This window comes from Aquila chrysaetos, chromosome 17 (genome assembly GCF_900496995.4).
Source record: "Aquila chrysaetos chrysaetos chromosome 17, bAquChr1.4, whole genome shotgun sequence".
Lineage (NCBI taxonomy): Eukaryota > Metazoa > Chordata > Aves > Accipitriformes > Accipitridae > Aquila > Aquila chrysaetos.
The window spans coordinates 13,839,878-13,867,394 of NC_044020.1; the positions used below are offsets into that span (position 1 = coordinate 13,839,878).

General features: G+C 43.8%; 1 protein-coding gene across 5 annotated transcripts; it reads left to right on the forward strand.

Annotated features, from left to right (window-relative positions):
• Positions 1–89: 89 nt before the first annotated feature.
• Positions 90–27,487, forward strand: IL17RA (interleukin 17 receptor A). Of its 5 annotated transcripts, none has more exons than XM_041129571.1 (13): positions 90–341; positions 10,474–10,498; positions 12,469–12,615; positions 14,430–14,554; positions 15,630–15,756; positions 17,748–17,795; positions 17,889–18,046; positions 19,314–19,391; positions 19,833–19,908; positions 19,993–20,007; positions 21,788–21,889; positions 23,016–23,057; positions 23,669–27,487. In XM_041129571.1, the coding sequence occupies exons 3-13, from the start codon at positions 12,477–12,479 to the stop codon at positions 25,183–25,185; spliced, it is 2,427 nt and encodes an 808-aa protein (XP_040985505.1). In that variant the 5' UTR covers positions 90–341; positions 10,474–10,498; positions 12,469–12,476; the 3' UTR covers positions 25,186–27,487. The 5 variants fall into 5 exon arrangements, with proteins under 5 accessions (XP_040985505.1, XP_029896160.1, XP_029896158.1 ...); XM_030040298.2 differs by lacking the exon at positions 90–341 and adding an exon at positions 895–1,142 and having other exon boundaries at positions 23,672–27,487; XM_030040297.2 differs by lacking the exon at positions 90–341 and adding an exon at positions 897–1,142.
• Positions 27,488–27,517: the final 30 nt, after the last annotated feature.

Below are 27,517 nucleotides of genomic sequence, written 5' to 3' on the forward strand. Positions count from 1 at the left end.
GATGTCATCAGCGCGAGGTGTTGGAATTGCAGAACGATTGTCAGAAGCCTCGTTATCTCCAGGCTCAGACAGGCCTTCAGTTAGACGTTTGCCACCACAAAACCGTACGAAACCGCTGCGCTCTCAGCTGGCGGTCGAAGCCGGGCAAACGGCTCAGCTTTGCTGAAAAGTTCGCTGAGCTGGAAACCCAGCTGAGCTCCCTGGGGCCAGGCTACAGCTTTGTGGGAAAACCATGAGGTGAAAACCACGGCAAAAAACGGGTGAAAGCCGGCTGTGGGTGTGCTGCAGTGTGAAGAACGGTGCGAAACCCTGAGTGAAACCTGTGAGACAGCTGAAACGCGGTGAGCATCGGGAACGAGTGAAAGGTTTGCGCAGTCCCCTGTGAGCTGGATACAAACAGAATAACCCCACGACAGGAAAAACACAGCACACACCTGTAATGTTTTTTACTGGGTAGCTGCAGACCGCTGCCGAAGTCGGTTTTTAATGCTCACGGTATTTCCCTGAAGCTAGAGGCGTGCAGCGGGGAGGGTGAGCGCGCAGACCTCGGGAACCCTTCCGTTTACTCGTGAGCACGAAGACAAACCCCGCGCAAATCCAGCTCTGGCTCCCTGGCCCCGACCTCTGCCCACGCCGCTGTTCCCCAGCGGGGCCGCACCTCCCGCCAGGAGTCCCTCGGGCCTCACGGCAACCTGAAGCGGGACGGGACGGGACGGGACGGGACGGGAGGTGAGGGGAGGCCGCCGCCTGCCCCGGGCGCAGGCCCGGGCGGCTGATCGCCAGCGCAGGCGGGCCCGCTCCTCAGGGCCGCGCCCTCGCAGGCGAAACAACCGACGCAACGGTTACAAGCGGCGGGCGGCCTCCTGAGGGGCGGGGGGGGGCCGCGGCTCGGCCCGGCCTACCGCCCCGCCGCAGCGCCGCCCCGTCCGCGGCGGCCCCTCCTCAGGTGAGGGCCGGCACCGCCCCGCGCGCAGGTCGGACCCCGGAAGCCCCGAGGCCCTGGCGGCGGCGGCGGGGCCATGGCGGGCGCGGGGCCGTGGCGGCTGCCCCTGCTGCTCCTCCTCGTCTTCCCCAGCTCGCCGGTCGGCGCGGCCCTGCGGCTGCTGCTGGGCGCCGCGCCGCCCTTTACCTGCTCCCAGCCGGTAAGCGCGGCGGCGGCGGGAGCGCTGGGAGCTCGGTGGCGCCGGCCCGCCGGCCGGCAAGCGGCGGGGCCGGGCAAGGGCACGGGGCTGGCGGCGTCCCCCGCGGTACGCGCAGCGGGCCGGGCCCGGCGGCGGGGCCGGGGCGGGAGGGAGGGGTGTTTCCCGCTTCCTGCGGCGTCTCGCGCCGCCGACGGCCGCTCACCGCCCGTGTGTCGCGGGGCGGGGAGGGGGGGGGCTCCCACGGGCGGCCGTCCCCGCGCGGCGCGGGGCCCGGGCAGGGACGAGGAGCGGCCGGGAAGTTGGGATGAGGGAGCGGCTTCCCCGGTGGAGGGGCTGCGGGTGTGGGGCGGACGTCAGCGTGGTCTCGCTCTGCCGGGAAAGGGCTTGTCGGGCGGCGGGCACGGTGCCCCCGGTCGGGGCCCGGAGCCCGGGCCCGTTCCGCTCCCTTCGGAGCGGGGAGCAGCACGGGCTCTGGGGCGGACGCCCCGAAGCCGCCTCACTCCCAGCCGCGGCCCCGCGGCCGCAGACGGCCCCGGCGGGCAGAGCCTGGGGCCGGGGAGCTCGCTCTCCCTCGCGGAGCGGAGCTAGTGGCGAGCGCCGGTCCGGAGCGGAGCCTGGCAGCGAGCGGGGTGAACCGCCCGGGCAGGCAGCGGGGTGGCGGCGGCGCCGGCGGGGACCGCGGACGGGTGTCGTGTCCCCCCCCCCCCCCCCGGCCCCGCTCCGAGCTCTCGCAGCTGGCAGTGGGTGCCCTCGGCCCATCGGTGGGCGTTGTGGTCCTGCTGCTGGCCCCATCCTCGTGTCGCGCTGTCCTGCTCAGTTAAGACTCGGTGCTTGGTTTTGTACGGTTTGGGGACTCGGTTGCGGTTGATGTGGGTTTATGTATCAAAGCGACTGTACGTAGCGCGAAACTGCATTAACTTAATATTAAACCAGAATTGCAAGCACCGCAGAATTAGCCTGGCCATGTGACGGCTGCCAGGAAACGCTGGTCACTAACGTCTGTGAGGGGCCGTGGCTGGGATTTGCTAAAACTGCCCGAAGTTACTGAGCAGGATGTGAGTCTTTGCTAATAGCTGAGGTTGCCTAATGTCCTCAATGTTCTAATCTGTTCCTCGCAGCTGAGGGCTTTTTAGGAGGAAGCAGGGAATCTCTGCTGAAGGAGTAGGTAAACAAACATTGTATGTACTTGAAATTTTGAAAAGGCAGATTTTGGTTGCCTTTTCTCCCTGTGAAACGAGCCAGAGAGGATATAGATTGAGAGGCGCAGATGTGGTGCCTATGTAAAAAGTGAACTAACCAATCTCAGCACCTCAAAGTACAAACTCCTAGCTGGTCTTTCTTTCTCTGGGGGTTTTGGGCGTTTGTTTTGGTTTGGTGTGTTTTTTGGCTAATGTTTTTTTTCTAAGATGCATGTAAAGAGTGTGTGGAAGGGGGAAGAGATCTGGTTTTGCTTTTTATTTCTGTTAATAGTGGTGCATGCATAAACAGGATAATGGGTAGCTGTCTTCTAAGCTAAAAAGTTTTGTATGTCATGATGCACTTTCAGCAGTCTAGCGCAGGCAGCTAGTCAGATGTGTCTGTAGACATACATAAACCAAAATGTGTCCTTTGGGTTGAAAGCTTCTATAATCCTTTCCTGTACACGTTTCCTATCCTTTGTCTATTCTGCCTCCTTTCCTAGTGTTTGACCATATACTTACCCCTGTTTTACCTGACGTCTGCTGCCTTCACTCCTATTTAAAAATACTCCAAGAAAACAGGCCACTTCTGCGATTTTACTTTAGGCTGGGCATTGTGGAGTTACAAAATGCAAAATCTTAGCAAAGGGGAAAGATGACATTACAATATTGCTTAGGCATCTAACATAACCATGGGTATCCCAAACATTGTTAGTCACAAAGAGCTTGAGAGTAATACATTATAGGGTTTCTGTGAGTCCCTGGATGCTTGGGCTTTGACTGACTTTGTCTTCCTGGCTGTACCTTTTTATTTTTTTTTTATTTAGGGAATGTGAACCACAGTAACTTGGTGAGGGGTTCACCAGTACATCACTAACTTTCACTGAGGAAATGTATTGCCCCGCACTCTGGGTGTGCTCATAGATCAGTGAATGTGTAAGCCTGCTACTTTGGCCTTTTCTTTCAATAAAATGCTGACAGACTTATGAAAAATGAGTTGGCTTAAGCCCATGAGCAGCCTCTTTAGAAGCAATTGTGAACCTGCAGGCACATGTGGGAAAAAGTACCATCAACTGAAGTTATGACGGTCAAAAACAATTTCTCCTTCCCTTTCTGTCAGCTGCACTGTTTTCAGAGGATGGTTCAGTAACCCTTCTGATGAGTGACTGCAGTGTGGTTCAAAAGGGAAGCTGTTGCTCAGCAGGGTGGGTAAGACCCACATCCTTTTTCTAACCCACAATGCTTGTGCTGCTCTTGCTGAGCTTCAGAGTAGCTCAGGGTGAGCAACAGCGGTTTTTTCAGCAAAACTCTCATGTGGCAGAGGCTCTTTTGGAGATGGGGTGGTGGAGGGAAAGTGTCATATCAGTATCGGTAGACACCTGTAAATTGTGAAAGTAAAACTAAGTGCTCATTAACGGCTCATCTTATTAAAATGACAACAAGTGCACTTAATGGGCCTTATTCACCACCACTCCATCAAACCTGCTCAGCTGTAAGGCTGAATAGCACAGCTGCAAATCCAGTTCTTTCTAGTATCTGTTATTTGAATATGTCATCTGCAGGGAGGTGAGGTTCAGGGTTTTTTTCTGTGCACAGGGGAAAAACATCCCACAGCTTAAATACCCATCTGGTTGTTCACCATCAAGTGTTTAATCACTGTGTTCAGTCATTGGGCCGTAACTGTTTCATGATATGGCATGCCTCGGTGTCCTAGAGGAATTTATAACCCTGCCATCTTTAAGGGGCCAGACAGGTGTACATAGTTCGGTCTTTGAAATCTATTTCACCAGCTTGATGGATATTCACTAAAAGTCTCTGGAGAAGAATTGATGTAACATCTCTCGTGAAGATGAGCGATGGTGGTGCATGTGAGGAAGACTTCTCCTGGCCCTCTTTTACAAATGTGTTCATTTTACATTTGCTATTGACCGACTTCTCTCATTCCCCTCTGTGGCATCTTTTTGCTATCTAGGATGTTACCATAAACCATGGTCACACTTAGTGCTGCTGAAATATTTCTGAACTTCTTGGCGCAAAAAGGATTAGTGATCAAAACTACCAAACTTCAGCATAAAAAGAGTTAGTGATCAAAACTACCAAAATAAGAAAAAGAAAACTTTAAAGCTTATTTTTGTGAAGAAACTTCAACTTTTGCGTTTCGATTTGATTTTGCTGAGAATTGATATGAGGGCAAGAGAAAAACTTAGAAACTATAGAGAAAAATGCCTAAAAAATCAAAACAATTTTGTAGAATATGGTTGTTTCCTACCAGCCTTAAACAAATCATCTTTCAACAGTTATTCCTTTAATGTGTTCATGTCCTGTTGATCTCTGCTTTTTTTAACTAAGGGATCAGGAAAGGGAAACTGTAGTAAACTTCAAATCGGCCAAGCCTCAGAAGATACATAGAATGGCTCATAAGTGAAAGGCAGATTTTTGGAAAGCTGGAGCCCTTCCTGTTCAGCAGCCGCTCTTTAAAGGAAAACTGGATGCTTGCCCAGCTCACGGCAGTTTCTTGCTACTTACCACAGAATCCTGCTGGGAAATCTTGGCCTCCTATTAATTTAATTGAATTGTTATGACATGGTGCTGTTAATCAGTTTCCCATTTCTTTTTCAGATTCCTATGATTCTTCAGGGCATATGGTCTGTTCTTTTTTTATGTCAAAAGCAAGAAATATCTTGGAAAAAGGAGTGAAAGAAACAGTTGCTTAGCTTTCTGTGAAAATATGGCAAGTAAACATGAACAGTTGACTGTGCCTGTCCTGCTGATAATAGTTTTGGGCATCACCTCACAATCGTCTTGTTCTCATATTTATGCCTCTTGTGTCTGTAGCTTTGCTTGTTGGGCCTGAAAGGCACTAGAAAGCTGGTGAGAAGAGAACATCTCAATTTAAGCCCCTTCTATAATAATGTGCAGAGCAAGTTGCCTGACTGTGGGCTCGGTCTTCAGCTTTTCTGCAGAGCTCTTCATTTTTGTTCCTTCTCCTCCCATTTGCCCGCTTGTCTGTTGTATGCGGACAGACACGTCTCAGTTCTGTCAATGCTTCTTAGATGCTTCTAGATTTATGTAGGTGAGCAGAAACAATCATTGTGGCAATTTTATTTCTATTGTATCATCTAAATTTGTGCTTGCTTAAGTAGGGAAACTCAGTTAAGTACTTCTGCTGACCACAGCTTTGTTAATGCACTCTGAATGAGCCAATGCATCAGATAAGGTTTTGGGTTGGTCCTTGGTGCTGAGGAGGTAGCCAGTGCAAATCTGGAAGTAGTTGACTTATTTTTACTGCAAAACTGTCTTTTTCTTTAATTGCTTCCTGGGTTTTGGATGCCATTCTCTGGAGTTATACTTTCATGGTATAAAAGTGTGCCCTCAGCTGCAGTCCAGCCCAGTTCACCTGGGCAGTATCCAAAAAGGAGATGAGGGTTTTCATGATGACTGCTTTCTAGGTATCTCTTGGGGTTGTTATATCTCTGTCTGTATTGTGGCTTTATCTTCTCCTTCTGTTATCTTTGCTTCCTTATGCCAATAGCAAGAACTTCCTGGCTGGATGAATTGTTCTTCTGGGTGTTTTTGTTTGTTAGGTCATCGCTGTAGTGCTTTGGGTACCGGGAAGGGAGTGGACCAACAACTGAGTTAGTGCAGGCTGCCGTGTGGTGGGAGAATCCTTCCCTGCTTCTTGTGGTAAACCTGCTAAATTCTTGACTAACTGGTGGCAGCTTAAAATACTCCAATGTAGTCAGCTACATATAAAAAAAAGGCTAACTGTCACAGCAGGTAAACAGGCTACCATGGGGTAGGAAAAACACATATGTAGGTAGCCCCTTGAAAATCCTTAGTGGGGTTGGGGAACAGTGACACACCAGAAAAACCGTTGTTGTTTGTCCCCATAGAAACCCAGTGCTGAGATGTAAGAGATCTCTTAATTGTTGAGTTTCAGTTCTGAATCCTCATCAAGTGACTGATGGTTCCTGATTAAGGTCTTGGCTTTTTAATGGATGTCGGAAAGGGCACAGGCTCATTGATGCTGGGAACATCATTGCGAACACTCTACCTCGGACAATAGATCTGGAGGAAGAGAGAAGCCATTTATATGCTGCGCAGGTTCAATATTCATATTGATCATAAAACAAAAAGGGGGAAATGCAGCACTTCCTCACTTAACTCTGTCTTATCTGCTAATAAACAGAAACACCAGCACTCAAATGAAAGCAGATGTTGCTTCTCTTCAGGCAAATAATGCCTTATAATTTATATAACAGCTTTATCATGATGCAATTTACAGTAATTACTGATAACTGCAACAGAACAAAGAAAAATGACTGAATATTAAGTGATAGGTTTTAACAGAAGTCATTAAATTACAAACAAAAAAACGTGGTTAGTAGCCAATTATTTTTGTTGCCTGTTGTGGGCTCACCCCAGCCAGTAGCTCAGCCCCACAGAGCCGCTCACTCTCTCCCTTGGTGGGATGGGGAGAGAATTGGAAGGGCAAAAGCAAGAAAACTTGTCAATTGAGATAAGGACAGTTTAATAGGTAAAGCAAAAGCCGTGCATGCAAGCAAAGCAAACCAAGGAATTCATTCCCCACTTCCCATGGGCAGGCAGGTGTTCAGCCATCTCCAGGAAAGCAGGGCTCCATCATGCCTAACAGTTTCTTGGGCAGACAGAACGCCATCACTCTGAACATCCCCCACTTTCTTCTTCTTCCCCCAGCTTTATATGCTGAGCGTGACGTCCTATGGGCTGGGATATCCCTTGGGTCAGTTGGGGTCAGCTGTCCTGGCTGTGTCCCCTCCCAGCTCCTTGTGCCCCCCCCCCCCCAGCCTACCTGCTTGGGGAGAGCAGTGTAAGAAACATAAAAGGCCTTGATGCTGTGTAAGCACTGTTCAGTAATAGCTAAAACATCCCTGTGTTATCAACATTGTTTTGGTCACAAATCCAAAACACAGCACCACACCAGCTGCTGTGAAGGAAATTAACTCTATCCTAGCCAAAACTACTGCACCTGTTTATGCAAGGGGTATTGTCAGGCTAAATAATTTACCTAAGAAAGTCTGATTAAACATTTGAGCTGTTAGGAGTAATTTTTTTCATAGCTTAATCTGTTTTTCTATACTGGTAGTTACAATTTATATTTTTCTCTTCAGTGATTGTAGTTTAGCTAATTTTGGTGTAATCGGCATTTGCTTGCTTGCTATCTAGGTTTTTGTCATTATCAAAGGATTTAGGTTGCAGATGCTATGTGGAAGGGTTGGGGGGGGAACCTTATATGGGAGGTACAAAGTTGCAATAAAGTTTCTATTAACTATTCTTGTAACCAGTTCTTCTTAAGTCTGACAAGATATAAATACTCAATGGAGGATTTGACAGTAATGATTAGGTGCAGTATAATTGTGAAAGTACAGTTCAGACTAAATTGGTATTTATGTTTAAATTGATCAAGTTGATTCCCCTAGTTGTGGCTGGTTTGACCTTTTGAGCACAACAAAAATAGTGAAAAGTACCTCTTACATGTCCTTACATATTGACATAAAGTTCCTAGATTTATTTTGCTCTTGGTTATGTTAGAGCTTCTCTGCCCCCACGCAGGACACTGCTACGCAGCTTTTGGGGCTGCTTATCCCAAGACTCCCATGTAGCAAGACCCTGTTTGGGTGTTTCCAGAGTTGTTAGTGCCACAACCTAGCAGTGAGGTTGGGGATCCAACAGTGAGCTGAAAACTTCAAAAAGACCAGGAGCAAAGATAAGGGGAAAGGCAGGTGGTTTCTGCAGGTGAGCTGCTAACACCTGGGGGTCGGGGGACAAAGGAAGAGAAGAGAGTGGAAGAACGGCAAGGAAAGGTTAAGTGTGTCACTGTGTATCCCCCTTCCCTCCTCATTTATAAAGGCAACTTTTGATTAACAGTGAAAAGTAATCAGAATATTTGTTCTGACTGTGAGATGTTGCCTTAGTTCTAACTTAGTTCACCAAAGATCATTTCACTTTGAAAAATATAACATTGCTAGCTGGCTGGTAGGAAAACAATTCTTCACCAAAGTTCAGTTCTCAGGCGAAGTGTTATATAGATTTGTGTATACTTAGAAGTCCAGGGTGGCCAATAAGGTAGATTCCTTCCTTTGAACTGATTGAAATGTTTCCTAAATGATAATAAAGTTGGTCAATATTGTGCACCTTGGGTGTTGCACTGAATCTTTTTCAATATACCTATATCTTGAGTATGTTTGTAATACTGCTTATTGGAGTGTGGATGTGTTTCTTGTAAAGGGTGCCTGAACGCTGGATTTATACCTGTGTATTGTTTTGACTTGTGTAACAAAAGCCCAGAAGAGATTTTTCGGGTTTTATTTTTTATATAAGCATGAGAAGCTTAATGCCAAATCTGCCTGCTTTTGCTCAGGGTTTGTAGGAACACAGATACATTAGCTGAAATGTAAGCATTATGTCTGAAGTATTTTTTTCATAGTAGAATTCTGCTTATGTTTGAAATCTGTTGCTCAGCACAGCTTGTATGATACTGGATTTCACCAATTGCTTATACTTTGTATTTCCTTCAAATGGGAGAAAGCTTAGTAAGCAATGTGATGTTTTGCCTTCACTAGGACTTCTTTAAAGACGGGATGTAGTTCTGTCCTGTTATAAGCAGACAAGAGCCAGCACAGCTGTGAAGAGCAGCGCCCACCTTCCTCCTCAGGCCTGGTGGTCTGTTCCCAGCCTCTCCCGTACAAGCAGGAGCAGAGGTGCAGAAGGGCAGAAGATCTGGTTCGCAGCTGACCTCCCTTCCTCCCTTTGCGTCTGTTTCAGGCTGTAGCCAGCTGCCCGCATGGTGACACACGTGCTTGTGCCAGCACAGGGCAGGCTGCAGTGCTGGGGCGCAAGTGGAGGGAGGTTTAGGGTTGTGCCTCTGGCAGTGATGCTCTCATGCCAACTCGGCGTCTGTGAAACTTTAGCTTTCCATGCCATGCTGGAGGGCATGTTCACTGCCGAAAAGGCACAGCTGGCTCTTTCAAGCATCCATCCCTGCAAATGTGAATACAACCTACACCACGTTAATAAGCTAAACCCCAAATACACTTGGAGTTGACCTCAACAAGTTGCAGAGAGGTTAAAAACCCTGCTGCCTTGCCTCCTCCACTGGAATGAGTTATTGCGGCAACAGTGTGATAAGAATATCCACATTTATATGTCAAGGCATAGGAAACCAGTGGGAGGAAACCTAGCCCTCATCTTGATTTACTAAGTCAGTGAAAACTTCAGACTTCCTTATTGCTAGGATTTTGCATCACATTAACCAAGCAAGCTCACCTGCTTTTTCCTGGTGACTATGGGGTCTTGCCAGTATAAATGAAACATACCTGGGGAAACCAGGCAGAGCCCACGTAATTTCTGGTTGCTTCTTTACATTCAGGACATCTTTATCCTTAATATGAAAGAGTCTAATTCTGATATTTTTTTTTTTTTTCCTTCATGGGTTGCCTCTCAAATATATTTCTAAAAAATAAAATCACCATATCCTAGTTTCAAGCCTGGCATTTACTAAATGTTGTCTTTTCCCTTCCCTGCTTCTTACATGGCATCGGGAAAAAGATGTAGTAGCCGTAACTGCCGTACTGAGGTAGCCTTTCTGTTCAGGGGATGCCCTGCACTAGGCAGTGTGTAACCCAGTACTACAGTGGCAAGCCTAGCTGCAGAGAGCTCATGCTTCCAGTCAGATGGGCTTAGACCTTGCAAGCGCTACCAGCATGATCGCTGCTGGGTAGCAGTAACTTAAAGCAATGGTGTTTAAAAAACATACCCATCTACTTCAAGCAGTCTTTCATGTCACACCAGTTTCTATTTTCACAGTCCTGGATTTTGGAAGGTTTTTACTACCATAATCTTGCATTTTTGCCTCTCCAGTTTCTTTCCATTATTGCAACTATTGCTGTCACATATGCAGTTCAGGTGTGAGCAGGTTTCATGCCCTGTGTCCTTTGGTTTTCTGATGAACAACTTTGTGCAATGTTTCCTGATGGTTAGTTCTTCCAGTGTGTATGCGTTGCTGTTCGCTGAATTATTTTTTCTTCCTGTACCTCTCCTGCCACTAAGCAGAAGCAAATTACTGTCAATCCAGTTTCTATTCTGGGATTAATATTGTTTCTTTCCCCCCACAGGATTTAAACTGCCTCGTAAGAAATAGTAAGTAATTTTTTTTCTTCATTGCGTTTTTTAATCAGATCATGCATTTTTTTTTTTAACTGGGTTCATACAGCAAGTTCTTCCTGCTAGAAACAGAGAGATGTAAAGTGAAGCACTGCTGTCATGCCTTGCTTTGGGAATTTTCAGTTTGATCCATAATCAGCTCCAGCTAAAAGAGGAATGGAAAGTTAAGTCTTTCTCAGGATAAGAGTTTGGGGGTGGGGCGTGGGTGGAACATAACCCAACTTGTTTAGCTTCTATTTAAAGCTGGGATGCTCAATTTTTAAAGAAATGGGAATTTTAGGACAAGTCTGTCAGTAAATGTTCTTTACAAGCTGTTATCTCTATGATGGTACTTAATGAAAAATTAATGTATGAAATAGAATTTTAAAAAGGGGCATAAAGGGGTGCAGCTGAGAGCAATTAATGGAAATTTTTGGGCATAAAGTCCAATGAATTAACTCAATGATCTTAAAGGTCTTTTCTAACCTAAATGATTCTATGAATTGGGAAAGGAAACTAGAGTTACTGTAAGTCCCACTGAACAGATAGATATATTGGACATATCAGGTGTGAGGGGTCAAGTCTTAGCAATGGCACGCATCTGAAACACTTTAGTATAATTATCCATAATGTTCTTAAAAAAAAAAAAAAGGAGAATGTTCTGCATTTATTTACCTATTTGGTACATGGAGGCATCTGGATGGCACTGCAGAAATCCTTGGCCTTTTTTTGCATTGTTCTAAGCAGGCTCATTTTGGCCTCAGTGCTCAACCCTGTATTGTACTGGTACAAGTATTTTTGTAGCCATGCTTGGTATGCCAGATCAGGGAGATGACTATGCTGAAGATAACCAGATTTTAAACTTTTTTGGCAGGAGAGGGATTGGGTGGGATCAGATTGGATCATATTTCCCACTGGCAGACAGCCACTGGAATACAGCTTGACAACACAGCTAAGCCAGTCTCCAGCTCCATTATTAAAATGCTTCCTTATTTGAATATTTGGTTTAAATTCTGCCTTATGGTTCTTGTTATGTTTTTCTGCTCTAGGAGAAAGGTTTTTTTTTTGTTGTTTTGTTTTTGTTTTTTTTATTGCTTAGTACACCCTTTTCTGAAAGGTACTTTAATCTTATCAGGTTTTCTATAGCTATTTTTTGGTAGAATGAGCATTTGAGGACTGTCTAATTGCTTCCTAAGGCTAAAACTATGCTGTTACAAGAAGGGATAGTGCCCACTTTCCACTGTTCCTATCACTGACCCTGCAAAAAACACTGAAAGTGTACTTTGGAGAGCCTGACCATGCTATTTTTAATAGATCTGATAGGTCAAATGTCTTACAAAAGTCTAAGTAGATCATGTCTGTCTAATGCCTGTCATACCTGATTTCATCTTCAGATGAGATTACAGGACCAGTTTTCCCTAACACTGTATAGACTAGTGTAAATTATTTTTCTATCCAAATAGCTCATTAATTTATGAAAGGCATAACAAGCAGTTGTTGGAAGCTAAGTTCAGATGTATATTCAAATTAGAAGTAAGGCAGTTTTTAAACAAAGTAACTAACTATTGGAACAATTTCCCTGGGTATCTGACAGACTTCTTATTGGAAGGCTGGAATTTAGTACTAGTCTTCTAACATAGGTCTGTTTCAGCATCAAGGTCTGGACTTGCTGCAAGAGATATTAAGTAAACTTACCTTACCTGACCTGTTTAGCCTGACTACATTGTGATGATTACTAATGGATTTTAAGGAAAAGAAGAAGTGTAAGTTACTAGAATGAGTGAGTTCAGAATATTGCAGGCAACTTAAAGTACTTCCATGCTGAAAACTGCCTTTCTGAACTGTGAAGCAGTCTGTCACCTAGTTTTGCCCTCTGAGTAACCCTGACCCAAAGGGCAGACCATAACTGCAGTTAAGCACAGCTTCCTCTGCCCTGCTTTAAATAGTGGTTTTCATTTGCTGGACAGGTACCTGCATGGAGGCGAGCTGGCTGAAGTTTCCCCCATGGACTCCTTCTGCTCCAAGCAGTCTTCATGTCTCTTCTGATGTTTTCCGTCAGACAGATGGAAAACTGCTCCCTGTGCTTCGGATAGAATGGAAAGTGGCCACTGATGGTAAGTGGTGGTTGTTTAATGTGAACATGGAGCAGAGGAATTAAGTGTGACCTAGTAAGGTGTCATGGTTTAACCCCAGCCAGCAACTAAGCCCCACGCAGCCGCTCACTCACCTCCCTCACAGTGGGATGGGGGAGAGATTCAGAAGGGTGAAAGTGAGAAAACTCGTGGGCTGAGTTAAAGACAGTTTAATAGGTGAAGCAAAAGCCGTGCATGCAAGCAAAGCAAACCAAGGAATTCATTCCCCACTTCCCATGGGCAGGCAGGTGTTCAGCCATCTCCAGGAAAGCAGGGCTCCATCATGCCTAACAGTTTCTTGGGCAGACAGAACGCCATCACTCTGAACATCCCCCACTTTCTTCTTCTTCCCCCAGCTTTATATGCTGAGCGTGACGTCCTATGGGCTGGGATATCCCTTGGGTCAGTTGGGGTCAGCTGTCCTGGCTGTGTCCCCTCCCAGCTCCTTGTGCCCCCCCCCCCCAGCCTACCTGCTTGGGGAGAGCAGTGTAAGAAACATAAAAGGCCTTGATGCTGTGTAAGCACTGTTCAGTAATAGCTAAAACATCCCTGTGTTATCAACATTGTTTTGGTCACAAATCCAAAACACAGCACCACACCAGCTGCTGTGAAGGAAATTAACTCTATCCTAGCCAAAACCAGCACATAAGGATAAGGAGTAGAATTATGACTTGAAGTCTTTCACTGATCTAGTCATGAAAGCAGACCTTTGAAATCTGGTGTTTGGCTGCTTCATTTTCTTTGTTTTGGGGGACGTTTTTTGATCTTTCTTGACTGAATTGGGGCTTTGGGTGTGGTGGGTATTCAAGACTAAAATGTTTCCACTAGTATGGAATAATGACATTTAAAATGGGAAAAGCAGATAAAAATGGAATCAAGTGGCCCACACCTTTCCCACAGTAGTGAGGGGAGAAAGGAAGTTCGCACTGCAAGCATTGCCTTTTCAAGGCATAGTAACAACTGCAGCAGTCTCATGCAGGGGAATTACATCTACAAACTGAACAAATGAGAATTAATTTGAGAGAGCACAAATGAATTATGCGCCATTAACCCAGTGCAACTTCTTCCCATTTTGGGTAATCCAGTCCTTGTAACTTAGGTTTCCTATATGCACATGTGTCTTGATAGAGGAGTAATTGTCTCATTGCTGGAGCCAAAATGAGTACCAGTAAGTCAAGTTTTCTCCAAATATCTTTGATTGTTTGTATATGGAGTTTCCTTTGCATGCTCTTGTCCATGGTTTTGCACTGATTCAAGACAGAATTAAACACATTCATTTCTTCCTTCTGCAGGGCCTGTGTCTGAGGGCTATAGAGTTATTATCTCAGTATAGCTATAGTAGTGTAGGACCAGGTGTGACTCGGGTAACCCTGTCATTTTGTGTAGCTGTGATTATAAACTTTCCCATTGGGACTGTCTATACCAAAATAAAAGCATATTTGCTTTGGTGCCCAAACTGCATGAAGCAGCCTTGAGAGGCAGAGCTAAACACAACGCTGAACCTGTGGAACTGCCAGGGTGTCTGGAAGAATGAAATTGCCTTCTACTATGCCCCTTCACTTGCACAGATAGAGTTCTTGCCGTGCAGGGCAACCTTTAAGCTGAAAGTGCTGCTAGGCAACCCTGCACGCTCACTTTTTCATGGCCAGGTATCTTTGTGTTGGGATCCCCAGCACTTCAAAGGAGTAAGACTGTGACAAGACTAGGCACAGTGGTAATCTCTGGGGGGGTTGCAACCTCTACACATGCAGATGACAGGAAAAGACAGACATCTCTCTCTGTCTCTGTGCCTGCAGCTAGTATCCGCTATCTCCAAGGGGCAGAGCTGGCTGTGATGCAAGTGAACAGCAATCAACAGATATGTGCCCAGTTTGACTTTCAGAACAACTTGCCACTTCAGGTCCGTCCAGATGGAGGCCGGGTGAGTGCAAAGGGCTCTAAACTACTTTTTCTAGTCCATGGGTTTGTTTCTGCTTTCACTGTCATACAGCAAGGTTATCAATTAAAAAGTACAGACTGGTTAGAGAAGTTGATGAAACAATCAAGATACTGGGCTTGAGACTTGCTGTCATTTCCAGTTTGTTTTACACTTGTGTGTAACTGTGTACAAGCTGCTTACTTATCTTGGTTTGTCTTTCACTCTTCCCATTCTTCAGGTTTTAAGAATTGTTGCTTTCAGTGCCTAGCACATGTCATCGTTCTGGATGTTGCTTAAAGCAAATAATTGTAGGAGGTTTTGCATTCTGCTTGACAGGCGTGACATTTATAGCCTTTTTAACTCAACCCTTCCTTTTACTTGCACTTCTTTCTTGTACTCCCTTGCTGTGGAGGAATGCACCAACCTTGGGGGTGATCTTTCAACTTACCCTTAGTCTAGGAAACTTGTCAGAAAAGTGCTTATCATCTACAGCTCCCTTTATGAACAATAGGAATCTGGAGTTCGTTGCTTACCACGCAGAATTCGGCCATACTCAGCTTGCCATCTGGAGCCAGTACCTCCTCCAGAATTTGCACAGCATTGCTGATGCAGAAAACAGTATAGATTTAAGAAAATATATATGGAATGGCTAGGTAAAGAACTATATATGTATAAGTGCAATTCTAAATGCTTAGCACTTGCACAGTACTACAAGTTTCATAGTGGGTTAAAATTTCAGTCTCAAACCTGCATATTTTAGCCTAATCTCCTTTCAGTTCAGAATGTAATTTAGTGGAAACTCCACACAGTTGTTTGGCATAAGACTGTTGTATCAGCTCAAAGATCCCAAGAAATAACTGTAGTTTTCTCATTCCAAACAAAAGAATTTGGGACTGACCAAGGGACTGGTACATTTAATACACTTGAGTTTCATTTTTTTTTTTTTGTCAGGCTTCAGAAAAGGGGTCATATGGGATGAGGGAACACAGTGGAACAGGGCCAAGTCAGCTGTTAATTTCAGTGCCTTTATAGAGCAACATTCTTGTTTTAAGTCCTTGTGAATGTGTTTTGTTTTCAGTGGAATTTCACTTTTGACCGTTTTGAAGTGGAACCTGGCCAGACTTACCAAGTGACTGTCTACCACCTGCCCAAACTGGCTGTAGATGGAGACTACAACTGCAAGTCCATGTCTCTCACAATGCCTGGTAAGAGGTGCTCTAGTTCACTTAGGCCTTGAGCTTAGGACTGTGATAGCTTGTGGTCCTGTGGGTTGGGGTTGTTTTCCAGACCAGATCCATGAACTGTGAGCAAGTTTGGCAATAGGGTGGCGATATTATAAAAACCTGTTGTCCTTTCTGAATATTGCTGTTTAGAAAGTCCATGGTGCTAGCCTTATCTACAATACCCTTGTGGTATATATCCAAAATGCATGTATCATTTGTGCTACAAGTCACCGCTCTTGTTTCTGGGATCCCGTGTCCCAAAGTTTGCCAAATCTCTGCTTGGAATAAGGTGCATGTGGAGGGACTATTCTGTGAAGGACAGAGCCTTTGATTGTGGTTGATTGTAGTTCCTACATGGAAGATAGTGCTATAAAAATTTTTAATATGCTCTCTAGAAAGCTGGACAAAGCCTTGGACTTGGGCCCCTGATTTCTGAGAAATTGCATTTTTACCTTGTTGAGAATTCTGCTACAGCGATGGTTAAAGAGATATTCGTAGTTAAACCTGAAAACTAGTATAGATGCCCCTCTGAGGGGCTGTTTGAAGGTAAGTTACATCTGGATTTTGTTGCTGAAATGCTCATCAGTGGAGCAAGCACAAAGATATTTCATCTACGTGAATGGGGCTGTAGAGTAGCCTTTCATGCTCTCTGCAGGCTATCACTGCTGTTTTTACTTAATTTGAAATATTTTGAAGTTGCCACTCTGCTTATGGAAGCTGGAAGCACAGATCAGAATTTCCAAATCAGAAGGAGTGAAGTTTGGCTTCTAGTATTAAATCTTAGACTTGTGAAGTTTGATTTCTAAAGTACAGTTAGGCATAATTTACCAAGAAATTTGATAGAGCTGAGTGCCTGACCCTTTCTTGTGTATGTGAAAATTTTCCTATAACTAAAAAGAATTTTTATTGTTTTCCCCAAAGATGCTGAGCATTTGCAGTACCCTCTGCCTGCACTGACTAGTTTATAAATATTTGACACTCAATACAGAGCTTAAACTGATTCATAATTTTCTTCTTAACTTGCTTATAGTTGTCAATGTGACTCTGTAGTCACAAAATTGCAAAGTTTGTCATGTTTCAGTTCACGTAAGCTGGAAAAGGAAAGGGGGGCACTTGGTTTTCAGCCCTTTTATCCTTTCTTATACCTGGTCACTCTAAGAACTTCCTGGCTTTTGTACTCCACTGTTCTTCAGAAAACTAATGCATTGTGTCAAGCTCAGGAGTTACAGGGAGCTTTGCTGATTAGACCTTACTTGTGAATTACAGGGGCACTGTAAATTTTCCAACTTTGAAAGTTGGAAATTTAAGATATGCAATGTTTTATTTCAACTGTTTAAGCAGGGAATTGTTCCTTTTCCTTTGTCTAAACCTTGGAGGAGAGACATAGTTTAGGCTGAAGCTTGTAAATCTCACATTGTTAGATGTTGAATATGTAACTCTGGATTTGACTCTGAAGAAAGTCCCAAAGAGCAGGGCCACTCTGCGAAATGAAGCAAAGAGAATTATAAATGTGGAAAAGTGTTTTGGGATCAAGAAAGATTCCAGCCTCCTAGTTTTCCTGGGGCAGAATGCTTTTGGAGGAATCTATCGCTGTGGTGCTCTCAAAATCCAGAGATCAATATGAAGTTTTAATTCCACTATGACCCTCTCTGCACAAGTCTTACATTAGCAAGGGTTGTCAAATATTACTGTTACAATAAGTATCATATATTTTCAGTCTTTTATTATAAATTATCTCAGTTCCGGAAAAAAAAAAAAAAAAAAAAAAACACCATAACTTCAGTGGAGGGACTAGTCTATACACTGGAAATGAATGCTATTCTGCTGCAGAATTTTGCTACTGCTTTAGAACAAAGGTCTCTACTCATCAAGGAGGGCTTGGTGAGGTGTCTAGCTTCTGATAAGAAAATGGGTGTTTTTTCCTAAATGGAAGTACAATGTTTCTGACTAGTCACTGGTGGTCTTTCTTGCAGACTGCAAGGACTCTCTGATGAAAAGAACCATCCCATGTATAAAGACAGGTAAAAATTTTTCTGTTTGAGTCATGTAGACATGGGTGCTCTGTTGAAATATTTGACAGTTGAGAAACTTGGAAATCTCTGCAATACTTCCAGGTAGCTTGTGGGAGCCCAGGATCCAAGGTAAAAGTCTAGATGATACAACTCTGCTTGTGAGCTTTAACCCATGGATGGAGTCAGCCCGATACCAAATTCATGTGGCCAGTTTCCTGAATGAAAAGAAGTGTAAAATGATCACACATGATTTCACTGAGGTAATTACCTTCCTAAATGATACCCTCTGTGGTAATTTAGACAAATATTTAATGGTTGCTAAACAAGGACTTGGAGCCATGATGTAGGAGATGTAACAAATGCACTTGAACATCAATTTTTCAAGGAGTTATTTTCACAGTTTTTTAATTGCCTTTGGAAAGAGGAACTTTATTTCAGGAATTTGGTGGATAAAAGATCAGAAAGAGGTTTTTATAATGCAGTCTGTAAACATCTGCAAAGAAAACCAAAATTTGATATTTTACTATCTGGGCTTTTATTACCTTTGTCAAGCCAATGCCTGGGGGATAAGACTAAATAAATCAACCAAAATTGAGATGCAAAGTTTCAATAAATCATTGAAGTAGTTCATCAAATGTGATGGCAGGGGGGAGGCGTGTTAATTAAATTTTTTTAGATCAAGAATGAGTGGGTTTGTAACAGATGTTTCAATCAAACTGAGAATTGATTCCTGTAGGTCTTACAGCCTGTATTGTTCAGAAGTTCAAAGTAGATCCAGAGTGTCTTCTGACATAAGACATGTTCTCCTTCAGGCATCTGAGAGGGGAGAAATGCTGAATATTTGGTACCAGTCTCCACCCTTCCTTGGGGGAGGGCAGATATATTGGTGTTCAGTTTATTTAATCTTTCCCTTCTTTCCACACTTAAAACCCTTCATACTGCATGCACTGATACTTATTAAGTTATACTGACGTAGCTGGTACAGCTGTGTGCATATTTCCCTGGTAAAGGGGAATATAGCTCATTCTGGAGTATGTATCTGCTAATCATTGTAAAGAATATATTTAGATTATCATGATACTGATTGTATACGGCAGGTAACAAGGGCAACTTATTTGTCTGTTCTAGTGTCAGAAGCAGCAGTGCTGACAGCTGTTTTTAATTAAGCAAGGAAGCTTGTTCATATTTACACACTAAATAACTGAAGATATTTACATTGTTAAGAAACTGTAAGTTTAAGTTAACACATTTGAAGTTATACTGTGTGCATCCTTAATTGTTTCCTGTTACCTGTGCAACCTTAGCCTGCTGTCTTAATTCTATTACAGTGTCGGTCACACAGGACACTTGCAGTGATGGTGGCCAGACCAATTATCCATTTTGTTCTCTGTGGGATTCTTGTTCAAAAAAAAAAAAAAAAATCTGCTTCTTTGGACCACTCTATATTCTCACGTCAACTCCTTTTCTTTTTTCCTGCTTCCATTCCGTTTTCTTCCTTCCCTTATAACTTGCATCTGATTTCTGCAGGGTGGACTACAACAGCAAGTGAATGTCACAATCAAAATAGAGAAGAACATAAGAGCTTGCTGCAACTACAAAATACAGGTAGGATCTCACTGTTGTCCCTATGTCCTTCCTTCACCAACAAGGCAATGAGCAGCTTAGGAATGTTATGGGGTCTTTGCACAATGTTTTGTTCTGAGATTGGTTAATCCCTAATTACATAGATCAGGGAAATAATGATTATGGCTGAAAGAACAATTTTTTTTATATGGGTATTCTCTGTAGACAGTGGCTTTTCTTTAGTATAGGGTTGCCAGGTCAGAGACTATGGAGTGGGAATGGCAAGGGTAAAACCTCAGGAGCTCAATGCTGCCTTAATGTATTGTGTAAGAATTCTTGATGAATCTTGTTTTCTGAAGGGAAGTGGGAATTCTGTGTCCCTGTGCTAAAATACAGGGAATGTCGAGGCAGGGGGAAAGTAAAGTGGGAAACAAACTTGCTTTTAAGTATAGCTTCTGTTTTCTGAATTTATTTCAACTGCAGATTCAGCCATTCTTTGCAAACTGTGACACAGACTGCCTGAGACACTCTGCTTTCATCCCATGTTCACCAGCTCCAAGTGAGAACTGCTTTTCTGTAAATTAGATTCCCATTGTCTTGCAGATGAGAGCTGAATTTTTAATGTAACTCTTTTCTTTTGCAGGTACAGACCCATCAGGTAAGAAGTTCTTGCAATAACCTGAAACTTTTTTGCTGCTTTTTTCCTGTCATATAGAATAACAAATGATTCTCCCTGGGAATGACCCGATGGGCAGGAAATGTCCCCTTGTAACACTGAGTTCAGAATGAATTGTGTTAAGAGTTACTTCACTGATTTAACGAAGCAAGTATTTGTATGCAGTGTGAACCTTAAAGAGAAATTTTTTTAGACGTACTTCACTTGCATAAAATTCTTTGAGAAACAGTTTTGACAAGAAGAGTCTTAATATAAAATACTTTCTGTCACTTTGCTCGGTGTTAAAAAATTTGCATAATATAAAGCAGCTTTTGGAGAGAATAGCTTGCATATATTCATTTTTATGAATGTCAAGATAAATCATGTGCATAATGATTTGACATCATTTTTTTTGGCTGCACATTTTGGGTTTGTGTGGTGGGGTTTTAGTAGTGGGGGAGGGGGGGCTACAGGGGTAGCTCCTGTGAGAAGCTGCTGGAAGCTTCCCCGGCTCCAAGTCAGACCCACCTCCGACCAAGGCCAACCTGATCAGCAACAGTGGTAGTAGTGCCTCTGGGATAATGTGTTTAAGAGGGGAACCTGCAGTGAGTAGAGGGATCAGAATGTGAGAGAAACCCCTGTGCAGACAGCAAGGTCAGTGAAGAAGGAGAGGATGCCCCTGCAGCCTGTGGTGAGACAGACGGCAGGCTGTCCCCCCCAGCCCGTGGAGGGGAGCGGGGGAGCAGATGCCCACCTGCAGCCCGGGGAGGACCCCACGCCAGTGCAGGTGGATGCCCCCGAAGATGGCCATGACTCCATAGGAAAGCCCGTGCTGGAGCAGGCTGTGACTGAAGATCAGCCCATGGAAAGGACCCATGCCGGAGAAGTTCATGGAGGACTGTCTCCCGTGGGAGGGACCCCACGGTGGAGCAGGGGAAGAGTGAGGAGTCCTCCCCCTGAGGAGGAAGGAGCGGCAGAGACAGCGTGTGATGAACTGACTGCAATCCCCATTCCGCAGGGGGAGGAGGGAGAGAAAACTGGGAGAGGAGTTGAGCTGGGAAGGAAGGAGGGGTGGGGGGAAGGTGTTATAAGATTTGGGTTTACTTCTCATTATCCTTGTTTTGGTTTGATTGGTAGTAAGTTCAATTGATTTTGTTTATCCCCAAGTTGAGTCTGTCTTGCCTGTGACCATAAGTGGTGAGTGATCCTTCCCTGGTCCATGTCTTGACCCACAAGTGGTTTTTTTTTATATTTTCTCCTCTTCATCCCACCCGGGTGGGAGGAGTGAGGGAGCAGCTTCGTGGTGCTTTGTTGCTGGGTGGGCTTAAACCATGACACTGCAAGAACACCTGTAAGGAGCTAGTTTGCCCAAGATTTAAAAAGAAAAAAACACCTCTAGATTGAAAAAAAAACTACATCACCCAAAATCGTGATGATTTTATTTTTAAGATAGATTACATGAACAGGCAGGACATGGATGGCATGCCTGTCAAAGCTGGATAAACACTGCTATTTAGAGGAAGGTTATTGATCTGTGTTTTCGGTGTGCTGCACATATGGTTCTTTGTGGAGCAAGTTTATGGTGTAGAGCATCATCACGAAAGCAGGAATTCATTTTGAGAAGTGACTGTGATATGTTGTAAGGAGGAAGTGCTGGACCACCTGTGGTTTTGGGCAGAGCCAGGGTCCTTCTCCCTTGGCCCATGCTGCTCAAGAAACTTCTGTTCTTTGGTGAAATTCTATTTGTGTAAAGCAATGTCTGAGCACTATTCTTATACTGCAGGTGATATGATTATATGGCTCTACTGGTGTATCACTGGGATCTGTGTGTTACTGGTGGGATCAGTCATAGCAGGTGTGATTTGTATGACCAAAAAACGAGCAGGTAAGACTCATACCAGCTAGGAAGAAAAGATTCAATGCTAAAACTGTATTTTCCTACCTCTGTACCTATTCCTATTGCTGTTTTCTTCCTTGCTGTTCTGATGTCTTGCCACTGAGATAATGCCTATATAAACACCTCCTTCTGTTTTTACATCATAGGACTTGTAACATCCTAATACCATCCACCTAGTTAAGTAAAGCCTTCCATGGGTTATGCTGTCTGACGCTCCATTTTCATAGCACTTCAGAGCTCCTGAGGGGAAAAAGGAACTTCATAGTTCAGCCATTTGTTTCCTGCAGATTGCTACAGATATCTTTTCCATTTGTTTTTCTCCTGCATTGCATAAGAGTTTTGCAGGATAGAAGCTTCCTGTTTGTCCAGACTGTAGTCTTTCCCCTGTCCCCCAAAGTGTCTACAATATTCATTTTTATACTATTTTGAGCTTAAATAGTGTTTTTCAATTAAGATGGAAGAAGAAAAACAGGACACAGAGGCTGACATTAAACGGGTTGGAAAATTGGGTGCTTAAGGACTAATTCCTAGTCTTTTGTGCTGCAACCATGAGGCTGTTATCACAGGGAAACTGTGCAACTCACTATTTTGGTGTTTTGTTTGGGTTTTGTTTGTTGTTGTTTGTTTGTTTGTTTGTTTGTTTGTTTTTACCAGAGAGGAGTAATTGGAAATCTTTTTGGAAAATTTCTTAACATCAAACTTGTCCCTACCTACATCTTATAGGTATTTTAGTTGCCTCTTCAGAGAAGCCTCTTAAGAAAAAGCTATCTTTAAAAAAGCCTGTTCTCCTTAAGGAGAGGTAGCAGAACAATTGGGGGTTCTGTACTTCTTGAGGCTGGCTGGATCTGGGGAAGATGAAGAAAATTGGTTTTGAGTGCATTCCTTCTCCTTTCAAAGGAAAAATGTAGTAAATTACATAGCAAAATTGGCTGCAGAAGAGTCTTTATTAATTTAGTATTTTTTTTAATTAGGCTTCTCCCTTCCCATGGTTTTATCCCTGCACAGTTAAAGGTTTTTTTTTTTTTTAAGCTAATCTTTGGAAGGTGTTGTCATTTTAAGGGTTTAATCTTATTTCATGTTTTCAGAACTGACAGTTACTTTCTGTCTCTTCCAGGACACTGGCGAGGGAAATGCAACCACAATGGTTTGCAAACTGGTAAGATGTCCTGCCTCTGTTTTATCAAGCACATGTAATGCGTTCTGGAAGTCTCACACAATTCTCCAGAAGGGGCTTTCATAGGCTCTACTACTCTATAGGTGCTTCTTAAAAACCAAAAGGTAGCCTTAGGATCTTCCTGTTTAGCTAAAAGAAACTTTGTATATGGAATTTGGAATGCTGTAGCTGCCAGATGGGATATAACTGCTTTGTAAAGTGATGAGGCTTTTGACCCAGCTGAGGCTGTACTGGCAAAAGAACCTTTGCTAATCATCTAAGCCATAGCAATAGGAGATTGTTTTGGGGTGGGTGCACTCAGCTCTCCAGCAGAGAATATATCTACATTTGTAAGCCTCTTGAAGCTGGTGTATTACTTTTGTGTGATGAAATTCCATGAACCATCCAGGCATTATTACAAATCACAGCTCCACTGTCTCGACTTTCATATTAAATTTCTACAATGAGACGTTGTCTGCATATGTTGCCAAAATAGCTTCCAAACTTGTAGCTGATAGAACCTTTTGTTAATATTCTCCTATGTTGATTGCTGCTGGCTTACACCATTACAATTTCAGGAATGTGGCTGGGATGAATATTTTTCTGTCTTTCAGCAGCACCATATACCGACCTTCCTTTGCCACCCTTGAAGCCCCGGAAGGTTTGGATTGTGTACTCTGCTGATCACCTGCTGTACGTGGATGTGGTGCTGAAGTTTGCAGAGTTTCTGATGACGGTCTGTGGCACTGCTGTAGCATTAGATCTGCTAGAAGATCATCAGATCTCAGAATTAGGGGCATTACCCTGGCTTACTCGACAGAAGAAGGAAATGGAAGACCTATCTTCAAAGATCATCATCTTATGTTCACGGGGCACTCAGGCCAAATGGCAGGCCATGCTTGGGAGCGAGCCTGTGTGTCTCAAGCAAGACCAGCAAAAGCCAATGGGAGACCTGTTCACCCCAGCCTTGAATTTGATCCTGCCAGATTTCAAGAAGCCAGCCTGTTTTGGAATGTATATAGTCTGCTATTTTGAGGGGATAAGTAGTGAGAAAGATATACCTGATCTGTTCAACGTCACATCCAGGTACCAACTGATGGAAAAGTTTGAGGATATTTATTTTCGGATTCAGGACTTGGAGAAGTTTGAACCTGGGCGCATCCATCGAATCCGGGAAATCACAGCTGAAAATTACATCGATACCCCTAGTGGGAGGAAGTTGAAAGAGGCAGTACAAAAGTTCAAGAACTGGCAGATGGAGCACCCAGACTGGTTTGAGAGTGAAACCATCTGCTTGGATAATGATGAAGAGTTGCAGTCCCTAAACAGAGAGAGCCAGGTGGATTCATTGCTAAGTGAACCGGGTGGAATTGTGAAACACCAGCTGCACCTACGGGAGCCTGACCCGAACTGTTGTTATGTCATCAACCTCCACATGCATGAAGGTGAAAGTAGAGGCTGTAAACTGCAACCTCAACTTAATCCTTGTGGGGATCCAACTTCTCAGACTATGGTCCTTCCTATGGATGAGGCTCCTCTAGTTCAGGTACTGGAGCCAGTCTCTTCCATTGAAGATAGAAATATACTTGGTCATCATGTGCTGAGTAATGAGGACTGTATGGAAGGAGTTCCTCTTCTGGAGACAAGCTTTCCAATGAGGAATAACATTATCCTCCACAGTGACTCTGAAGTTTCAGCAACAGATGACCAGAGTCCTGCAAATCTCTCAGGTGAACTGAGACACCATCTGAATGGAATCATGTATTCTCTTTATCAGCAGAGCGTCATTTCTTCAGAGCCACCTCTCTGCCAAGAGGAGGCTGACAAGCAACACCAGCTGGTCTTTGATGACCAATGCAAAGACCAAAGACAGTCAGTGCAGTCAGACCAGGGCTACATCTCTAGATGTTCTCCTCTGCCTCCTGATGACCTTGTGGAGGAGGAGGAGGAAGAGGAAGAAGAGGAGGAGGATCAGGAAAAACAAGTGGTCTTCCATGAACTCTCTCCAGAGGTCTTGAACAGTCTAAAGAGCCTCCAGCAGCAGCTGTTTTTCCAGGACATTCAACGGAGCTCTGACTGGGGGTATCCAGCTGAGGTGATGGACGTTGGCCAATCTTTGGAGCACTGTTAGGCTCTATCTGTGACCTGCTCAATTTGAAATACAGGGATAGAAGGTGGTACCATGCACAGTGCTGAAATTGTGTTCCCTGCACCATCCTTGTCCTTGTATTATAAATGACTTACTGGTGGGATCTTCCTGTCTGCTGCTAGGAGGCAGGATTGCCCAGCAGACTGGTAACGTTGCTTCCAATCTCTGTGGAGAGAAGCAGCTAATATTAGCTGCCCCTGTGAAAGAACAGGCAGTAGTTCTGTTCCTTGGGGGGACATGTATTACACTGAGTCCTCACTGATGGATGGCAGAAAAATTATTGTGGCTCATCCACTTGTGCCTTCAAAATGTCCTCCAGCTCCACTGGTTCTATTGCACTGGATAAAAGTCACGGCCAGGGTTTGGAAAATAGATTTAGATAACATGGCACAATCTGCATTGCCATTTTAATACACATTTTAAATATTTTGTTGTAAATACTGTGTTAAAGATGTGTGCCTTAAACTTCAGCTCAGTTAGGGCTGTCTCTACCTGGTTGATACATGTCTCGGGAGATTTTTTTTTTTCTTTTGCTGCTCATTCACTCATTTACAACTGCATTTCCATGGCCATTCAGAAATCAAGTGGAATAACTGAGCAGTTAGTGGGATCAACTTTTAAATTAGGAGTCTCCGTAACTCTCCCTACCTCCCTACTGGGAGGTATGTGCTTGAAAACCAGCAATAGGAGGAAGGGGGAAAAAGGGATAATGGACCAAAAACTGGGATTCAGGCTTATTATACAATTATAGGAAGAATCTGGGGCTGAATACAGAATTACTGGATCAGGGGAATCTGGTGTATTCTAGAACGCGCTGCTGCAGTGCTGTTTGCTTTTGGACACCTTGGCACCAGGAAGACTTGAACTGAAGATGTAGATAGTGACACACAATTAAGGAAATGAAAGACTATTTGGGGGGGATAAAAAAAGTGTAGCTTTAGCAGATGCTCTTTTAGAGTGGAGATTATAACTGAGTTAGGGGGAGGCTGAGCTAAAATGAGTGTAAGATGTACTTATGTGGGTATAAACGCAAGCACAGGTAGTTCAGGTTAACCGTTGTGAAATATTTAATAGACTAAGGCATTCATCTTCCAGGAGCAGTGATGGTTAACTGTATCAATTCCAGTGTTTTTAAAAAATTGGGCTTGATGCACTAGAAAAAATTGTTCCTGCGAGTGATTGCATGTTGGCCCATGTAGCACTGACTGGGTAGCGGACTAGTTGAGGCTGGCATTTACCCTATTTGTTATCACGGTTTCTGCAGTCCAGCCCACTGATAACAGCCTGTGAGATGTGAATACATCCAGGCCTTTCTCCTTTGTGTTCAGACAAGCTTGTCATCTTCCTGTGTTTCTAAGCTTACTTGTCAAAAAATCTTAAGATAATTTTATTTCGGCTTTTTAAAAATCTCATATCTCAGAAGATAATCTGTTCTTTTGACTTGCAACCAATATTGTATTATGTATATTTTATAATTTTATTTGTTTATAACTTGTGTTTTGTTTCTTAAATTAAAAAACAAGAATATTTTTTGGATATATTTACTTAAACACTTTTATGTCCTCAATTCTGCCTAACTCCTTATGTTAGTATTCCTTATAGAAATCTGAGGCAAAACTGAGAGCCAGTACTAAACTGGCTGACAAATGCTGAAATGTTCCTGCAAAGTGTTGCAGCTGTATGCAGTTGAGTGGGGTATGGCTGAGGGCCCTCATGTGTGGAAAGCACATGTTCCTTCAAAATGAGTGTTAAAGAAAGGAAATGTCTGTAACTTCTGTGCAGGGCTGCTCAGTGAGGCAGGACTGCTAAGACAGCTTGCTTTCTCTGCAGCCAGAGGCCTAGAAAGACTAACAAAGGGACAGTCCCTGCATAGATCCAAACTTAAGACCAGGTGCCACCTTTGTTTCCTCTCTGTACAGGACCTGACCCAACAGGAGCTAACCAAGAGGCAGCTGTGATCTCAGTGCTTCTCCAGTGAGAACCCATTTCTCAGCTTATATGAATAATTGTCATCCTGATGATCCCATTTCTTAAAGTTTTTTTTTTTCTTACAGCAATTAAGATGTAAATCTGATTTTTTTTTTTTTTCCCATGAGCCTTTTTCAAGTGGTATGAATTCCTATAAATCGTTTAAATAGGAAGCTCAGAAGTGTCATCTGGATTTTCTTGCCTTAGTCATTTGCTTCTCAAATAACTCCCTTGGTGTTACAGCGTTTAGAACTCGCTTTCACTTACAAGAAGTTTGTTTGAGGGAAAAATCCAGACACTATTTTAGCAATCAAACATAAGGAAATCAGGTAACTTTAATACATCT

Bases quoted from the DNA above. Each gene is read 5' to 3' on its own strand.
- IL17RA (XM_030040297.2), top strand. From the start codon at position 1,020: ATGGCGGGCGCGGGGCCGTGGCGGCTGCCCCTGCTGCTCCTCCTCGTC. The intron at 15,757-17,747 runs GTAAGAGGTGCT...TCTTTCTTGCAG, and splicing joins CATGTCTCTCACAATGCCTG to ACTGCAAGGACTCTCTGATG. The intron at 21,890-23,015 runs GTAAGACTCATA...TGTCTCTTCCAG, and splicing joins TATGACCAAAAAACGAGCAG to GACACTGGCGAGGGAAATGC.